Raw genomic sequence first — 7,555 nt, forward strand, 5'->3', positions numbered from 1 at the left:
GAGTGTGTGAGTGTGTGTGAGTGTGTGTGTGTGAGTGTGTGTGTGTGTGTGTACACCAATATCCATTCCTCGAAAGATTATGGAATGAAGGAAATCAGACACAGCACCCTGTGGTAAGACACTGACTAAACACTGCAGTAAAATCCTTTGCAGCTGTTCTCAAAGGAGGAAAAACTAAAGTCTAACAAGATTCAATTAGACTGTTGCTAGCTTCCTTTACGGAAATTTCATTGAAAAGATACATGATTCCACTAAAAGCCAGGGTCATCTTAGATACCTGCTTGCCCCCACCCACCTATGGCAAAAGAGAGCACACAACCTCATAAGAGCCATTTGAAATAGAAAAGTCCTTAAATGTAGATGTAGCATGCCTAAGTCAACCCAGAGATATGCTCCTTTTGTATCAGCACCATTAATTAGGGGCCTAGGCAGGGATCCTGGGGTCTCCTGGAGGATTTGGAGCTTGATTCATTTTATATCTGGGAGCAGGGCTGTGCCATCACTGGGCCTTTCTGCACATCTAGTGATCTGGTGTCCTGGGATTTTTTATGTGTATGTTCATACAGCTTGCTGTGCACGTGGGCATGGATACTTCCACCAAGGCCATCTTTCTGGAACAGTGTGGCAAAAACCGAGGCTATCGGGATTCAGATGTAAGAGGCTTTCAGCCAGAGGATGGTGTGTGCCTCCCAGGTGGTCCGGAAGTGATGCTGTCTGTTGTCAACATGAAGGAGGTCTGCAGGCGTGTTGCTGTTGAGGATGTCGAGGTGGCCTTTTCTAGAGATGCGGGCAGGTACTTCAGGTGTCCTTGTGCCAAACAGGTGGGAGAGATGGATTGTCCCTCAGAGTCCCTTCTCTCTCCTCAAGAAGCTATCCTATGCTGTCCATGTGGCTGCTTTGGTCACAGGCATCTCCAAAACTCCCCTTATTTGTCACAGGCACTGCGGATTAATTTAAGCTCGTCTCCAAATGCTGACGGCCCCTTCCCCTAAGCACCTTCTTCTCTCTTCTAGGGATAAAGAAATACCCGAGGGAAGATGGCAATAAGGGAGTCACTGTGGTCAAGGTGTTTTACCACTAGTTGTTTAATAGGCTGGCTCAATTCTGTCCTGACCACTTGCTGGTCATTAGACTATGAACCCAAGAACCAGTGTCTGTCTGGTGTGTTCTTAGGCCCATGTCCTTTATCAGAAGAGTCAAACACAAGTGGTAGTGGGCACGTGGGCATAGGCACCCACAAACTCATGCTTTATGAAAACTGTACTGTGTCTGGCAGTGACAAGATCTGGGAGTAATGGGGAGTTTCATGTGGTTGCAGGTACGTCTGCGATTACACCTATTACCTGTCTCTGCACCTTGGGACTGGGCATGCGGCGCTCATCCACGTCCCTCCTCTGTCGCACTGGCTCTCAGCCAGCCTTCTGGGCAAAGCCTTGCAAGTCATCATCCAAGAAATGCTGGTAGAAAGTGGGGAAGTCCAGACTCAAAGGGAAGCAGCAGGGGGATGCCCTCTTTAGACGAAATGAAATGTTTCAGGTTTGGGTGGAAAGGCCAGCTGTGCTATAAGAGACTCTAAAAAAGTGGCTTGTGAAACAGTTACAAGGCGCAGGGTGGACACACAGAATCACAGACTGATTTTAGTGTCTGAAGCAAGAAGAAAATCCCCAAAGGCGGATGCCACATAAGGGATTAACTAGGGGAAAGCTATGACCTTCATGACAATCATATGCAAGCCAGTAGTTTCCCTTCCAAGGCTTCCTAGATTGGCAGGATGACAGAGCTGTTTCAGAAGGTCAGAAATGCAGGTGTAGCTCTGGCTCCAGGGTCCCAAATTCTGATCTTCTGATCCCCAAGCTTGTCATTTAGGTCTTGTGAATGGCTTCTGGGCCACCCAGTCTGTAGTCTCAGAGCCTCTCTCTCTCTCTCTCTCTCTCTCTCTCTCTCTCTCTCTCTCTCATTTTAACAATTTTAAAGTAAGCAGTTCAGTGGCGTTTATTATTCCATCTCTGCTAGCACTTTCTCTGCAACCATTTGTTGTGGTGGCATGTGAAATGCCCCACCCCCTACCTGTGTTTGAACCACTTGGTCTCTGGTTTGCTCCTGATTTGGAAGGTTGTGGAATCTTTAGATGGTGGAGCCTTGCCTGAGAAAGTGAGTTCCTCTTGTTATAGCGCTCCCCCATCTTCCTTTTCACTCTCATTCTTAATAGCAGACACCATATGACCAGCTAGCCTTCTCCTGATGCCCCTCTGCCTTCCCTGCATGTGGTACATCTTCTGCCACCTTGAACTGTACACCAGGACAAACCCTTTCCTCCTTAAGTTGATTTTGTCAGGGGACTCTGTCACAACACTAGGAATGACTTGGGGGCATTGTTCAATGGCAGTGTGTGGCCTGAGATCTGGTCTGTGTGTGTCCCAGGATAGCCAGGGAGAGGGGAGATGGAGAGAAGAGCAGGAAGAGAGAGTAAGAAAGATTAGAAGGGGGAGAGGAGAGGGGAGAAGGGAGAGAGACTATGAATGTACAAAGCCCTGGGTTCAATAGCTAGCCCTACAAGGAGCCACCAAACCCCAGTATCAAAACCAAATGAACTGAATAGCTCTCAACTGGTTTTTGTTTTTCAGATTTATTTATTTATTATGTATCCAGTGTTCTCCCTGGATGCATGCCTGCACGCCAGAAGAGGGCACCAGATCCCATTGTAGATGTTTATGAGATACCATGTGGTAGCTGGGAATCGAATCCAAGACCTCTTAAGCCCTCAGAGTGCTCAGCCATCTCTGCATCTTCTGTTTTGTTTTGTCGTCTTGAGAAAGTTTCTCTGTGTAGCCCTGGCTGCCCTGGAACTCACAGAAATCAGCCAGCTTCTGCAAGAAAATGACTTTACAAGACTCCCTCTGCAAATAAACCAGGAGCATTTTACATATGACAGAGCCAAGTCACACTAAGGCAGATCAAACCCTAAGGTGGATTGGGATGGTACAGAGCACCTGCACAGGACCTAGCTGCTTGGCTGGTCCCATGGCGACCCCTCTCTGTGAGCAAAGAGCTCCTGCCTGAAACCTTAAGTCCCTTTGTCCCAGGAGTGGGCTGCAGTGATACTTCAGGTCACTTGGCACCTGGCCAGACACATTCAAAAACAGTTTGTTTGAAAGCTACCTTAGGGCTGGGCGGTGGTGGCTGGCGCATGCCTTTAATCCCAGCACTTGGGAGGCAGAGGCAGGCGGATTTCTGAGTTCGAGGCCAGCCTGGTCTACAGAGTGAATTCCAGGACAGCCAGGACTACACAGAGAAACCCTGTCTCGAAAAACAAACAAGCAAACAAACAAACAAACAAAAAATCAAAAAAAGAAAGCTACCTTAGGTGGGAGGCCCAGAGCGCCCACTGATGAGCAGCACTTCCGTCCCCTTCTGTATCTCTCAAGTTTCTCAAGACCCCAGGCACTCATTTGCATTGTGGTTTTTGTAAATGGCCTGGCATCCCCTTAGCAATACACACTGCATCCTGTTCAGTTATGGCTTATAGTGGGTGGCTTTGTATGCTTGATAGCCATAGTATAAAACACTGGTTTACGTTGGTTGTTTAATGGCTGGGAGGTTTAAGCATGATTGTGTGTTTATCTATAAACCAGACTAATAAAAACTCCTGCCTTTGTAGGTTGGTTTTGAATACCCCGAGAATGTGTTACCAACAACACACTAGCAAAAAAAAAAAAAAAAAAAAAAAAGAGTGTGGGGCCCGCTCGGTTGGGGTGATTATAATTTTTTTTTTTTTTTTTTGGGGGGGGGGGGTTGGGCATATTGTAAATCTAGCTAGTAAGCAAGTGTTAAAAAAGAAAAAAGAGAAATTATAGAACCCTCTTAAGAGGTAACTCAGCCAGGCAGTGGTGGCACATGCCTTTAATGACAAGGTTCACCAAGGAGGCAGGTAGATCTCTGAGTTCTAGGACAGCCTGGTCTACACAATGAGTTCCAGGACAGCCAAAGCTACACAGAAAAAAAAAAAAGTTGTTTCAGAAGGAAAAAAAAAAAGGTGACTCAGACTCCGAGGGGAGGGGAAGAGACTCTTAACTTTTAAAGGTTTAGTACCTTCATCCTTAGAAGCAGCTGCTTCCGGCCAGGCAGGTTTTTTGTAAGGCATGTCATGGCAAGCTGGAGGCATGGCACCAGTCCGGGATGGCTCAGAAATGAGATCTTCAGAGTTATTTAGTGAAGCTCCCAGGGCACTTGGTGAGCAAAAGCTCTGAAATAGTAGCAGACTGGAAGGTGTGCTCTTTCAAAATGACCTTTTATAAATCCAAATACCCGTTGGGTTTGGTTACTCGGAAGACTCACTGGGTCTTGAGTTGCCTCGGATTTGCTTCTGCTACTTATGACTTACTGTTCAGTTCTTCATAGGGTGTCCTGATTTTGTCAGACTTTCCCCATTGTCAGTGTTTAGTGAGAAGGCTCCACACTCTCCCAAGAGTCTGGAATGTATGGCTCGGTTCATTTTCCAATCCAAACCGCCCACCAACTTCCCAGGACAAAGACGGAGAGGTCAACATTTCAGAGTACCTGAGGGCAACCTAACTGCTCATCAACTTGTACCCAGGCACAGCCTGAGGCACCCCAACTGTGAACCATTACCTCGGACATGAAAATGCACATACTTATGTTTTTGGCAACCCTGCCCTGCCCCCAGACTCACACATATCCAACCCACCTAGGCCTTTTGTCAACCAGGAGTCCAGGAGACAAGCCTGTAAAAGCAGCACCGAAACCTGTTCTTCACGGACTCTAATTTTCCTCTAGCTGATTTAATGGGGAGACAGTCACTTCTCCAAGCTCAACAGCAATCTGCATTTGGAGAAACTCAGCTGTCAGGGATGTGGAGATGCTTTTCTGCGATGAGCATTTCCGAGTGACACATGTAAAACACACACACACACACACACACGCACGCACGCACGCACGCACGCACGCACGCACGCACGCACACGCAGGCTCAGCTCTCTGAGAAAGTGGGGGATGGTTCCAGAACAGAGAGGAAACCAACCAGAGACAAAGGTGCATACAGAATCCTTTTATTTAACTTAATCCATGTGGTACTTTACTACTAGAAAAAAGCAGAGTAATAGACTCAAGTGGCCTTAGCTCCAGCCATTCAAAATAGACAAAGTTTCTTTTTTCATAATGTAAAGAATCCCGAGTATGTCGCAGTAACAGGAATAAATTCTTACAACAGAATATACAAAAACATTGAATTTTTTTTCATCTACTGATTTTCTTTTATATATAAACAGAGAGGTTTTTTTTTTAGGAATAATTTATACACAGAAAGTTATTTTATGTAACAAATTGGCCATATTATTATCTTTTTTAGACTTTTTTTCTTTTTTAAGAAAAAATTTAACAAGAAAACTTAGAAATGCATTATTGGCGATGCATCCATTCCATTGCATCTTCTGATTTGATTTTTTTTTTTTAAATCCCAGAGGTAGACAAGCTCTGACAAAGCTCTCACCTCAACCTCACTGGCTTAGGAAGCAGACAGGGGTTGTCACCAGGCAGGCACCTGTTCCACCTGCGTATGTGTCTGCACACTGCCCAATACCCACGAGAAACTGAAAAAACAAACCCACAAACGGTTCCTAGACCTTTTTCCTGCAGTGTTAGAAAATTCCAGATGTTTTCAACAATGGTATCTAGTGGAACCGTAGAGACACGGCCAATAATGCATGGGGAACCAAAGGACATGGATTTTAATTCTAAAAAAGGGGGTGGTGGTGAGGGGGACACACGTTGTGGTTGTGGTTTTTGTTACCAGTTTGTTCTGTATTGGAAAAAATGGACCTTCAGCATTCAGCATTAAATACAGGTAGGCACAGCTTTCTTTAGGATCTGAGGCACATGTGCCAATGGCCTGTATAAACAGAATCATGTGATCACCATGAAGCCATTCCAGTGTCCTGAAACCCTCCCATCTCCATGGCATTGTGGAACTAGGACAAACACCAGCCAGATATCACCAGTGAGTGTCATCTCTTTGCTGGGTGGCAACACACTGCTACTTCCATGGCCAGCAAGATTCTGGGTTCTTTCTATCTGTTTAGGCTCCACAGGGAACAGTCAGTAACAGAGAATTCCTTTCTCCAGCAAAGGGTTCCAAGATGAAGGTACTGAAGAATACAGAAGTACTCTCTAAACCACTGGCATTCCTTTTGTTTTTTTTTGTTTTGTTTATTTTTTTATTTTTATTTTTTTTACAAACTAGAGCAGAAAGCATGTGGGAAAGAGGGTGAACCACAATTTGGGTCCCAGGAAGGATTTTTTTTAATTAATTAATTACCTTTTTTAAAATTTTTATCTTTTATTTTTGGCATATTGTAAAGCTAGCTAGTAAACAAGTGTCAAAAAATAAAGAAAAAGAAAACAAAGGGGGAAAAAAAAGACCACAAACACATATTTTTGCACACAGAGAGAGGAAAAAAAGTGTTTTTAAATTATTTTCGGCAATTATAAACTACAAACATTTTATAAAATTATTCTATGTTCTTACAAAAATGCAATGAAACATTTAATTAGTTCTTGTAAACCAGATCTTCGTCAACGACTACCCGTAATCTACTGGACTTAGAAGCCCTATTGGAAACGATAATGAGTAATTTAAAGAATGTTTTACTGGAAAGATGCAGACACAAATGGACACACAAATCAGTGATTATGAAATTCTCACAGAAACAAAACAAAATAAATCCCTAAACGCCATGCCCCAGACTGACAACTCATCTGATGAGTGTGAAGGAGTCTGAGTTCTTCGACACGTGACTTAGCTCTAGGAGAAGTTTCCAGGGCAGGGTGCCAAGTTTCTTATCTGAAACCAAATGCCCGGAGATGACTCCACAGCCTCCATGTGGTCTGACACCTTCAGAAACCATCAAGTCCAAATATGGTCCATGCTTCTTCTAGGCCCTTTGCCCCCTGTCAGCAATTCCCTTCACATCACGATGCCGGTTACCATAGTTACCTACTGCACCATCACTCTGTCATCCCATCAAGGAATGTTCGTTTCTCTACATCACCAACTGGTTATCCAAGCTGGAGGCTCAAAACAAAGACCCCTGGCCTGTCCAAGGTCTGTTATCTTCAGCATCTCTGGTAAGAGAGGTTTAATTTTAAACAAACATCCTGTCTTGAAGTTCTCATTTGCATCACCACCTAGTTCAAAGAGTAGTGATAAAGTTTGACCATCATCACTGGTTCTTAAGGAGTAGATCTCTCTGGTCCAGGTCTCCCAATGCAGCTGCTTAGCCCAGGAAATGAAAAGACATCAGACAGACATAAACGTAACATTAAAAACAACAACAACAAAAAACCCCAAACCATAAATTCATAACTGATAAAATGGGCCAAAGCATTTTGATGGGGTGGTCCTGTCTTCTGCAGGATGCCAACTTTTAGGAAAGGAGTTGCCTTCAGCACTGTGTGGCCACTTTCAGAGGCCCCAACAATGATGACAGAGGACCTTGGGAAAGCATCTTAGACTTCTCACCCACACGAGCTCAGTGTGACC

General features: G+C 44.6%; 1 protein-coding gene across 1 annotated transcript in view; it reads left to right on the forward strand.

Annotated features, from left to right (window-relative positions):
• Pgpep1l (pyroglutamyl-peptidase I like) overlaps positions 1–1,517 on the forward strand; it is a 30,184-nt gene extending 28,667 nt beyond the window's left edge. Inside the window, exons 4-5 of the mRNA XM_028776689.1 lie at positions 567–793; positions 1,319–1,517. Coding sequence (XP_028632522.1) covers positions 567–793; positions 1,319–1,517 — 426 coding nt within the window. The remainder of the gene's footprint in view (positions 1–566; positions 794–1,318) is intronic.
• The last annotated feature ends 6,038 nt before the right edge of the window (positions 1,518–7,555 follow it).

The sequence above is a fragment of the Grammomys surdaster genome, unplaced genomic scaffold (genome assembly GCF_004785775.1).
Source record: "Grammomys surdaster isolate TR1022 unplaced genomic scaffold, NIH_TR_1.0 271, whole genome shotgun sequence".
NCBI classification, from domain to species: Eukaryota; Metazoa; Chordata; class Mammalia; order Rodentia; family Muridae; genus Grammomys; species Grammomys surdaster.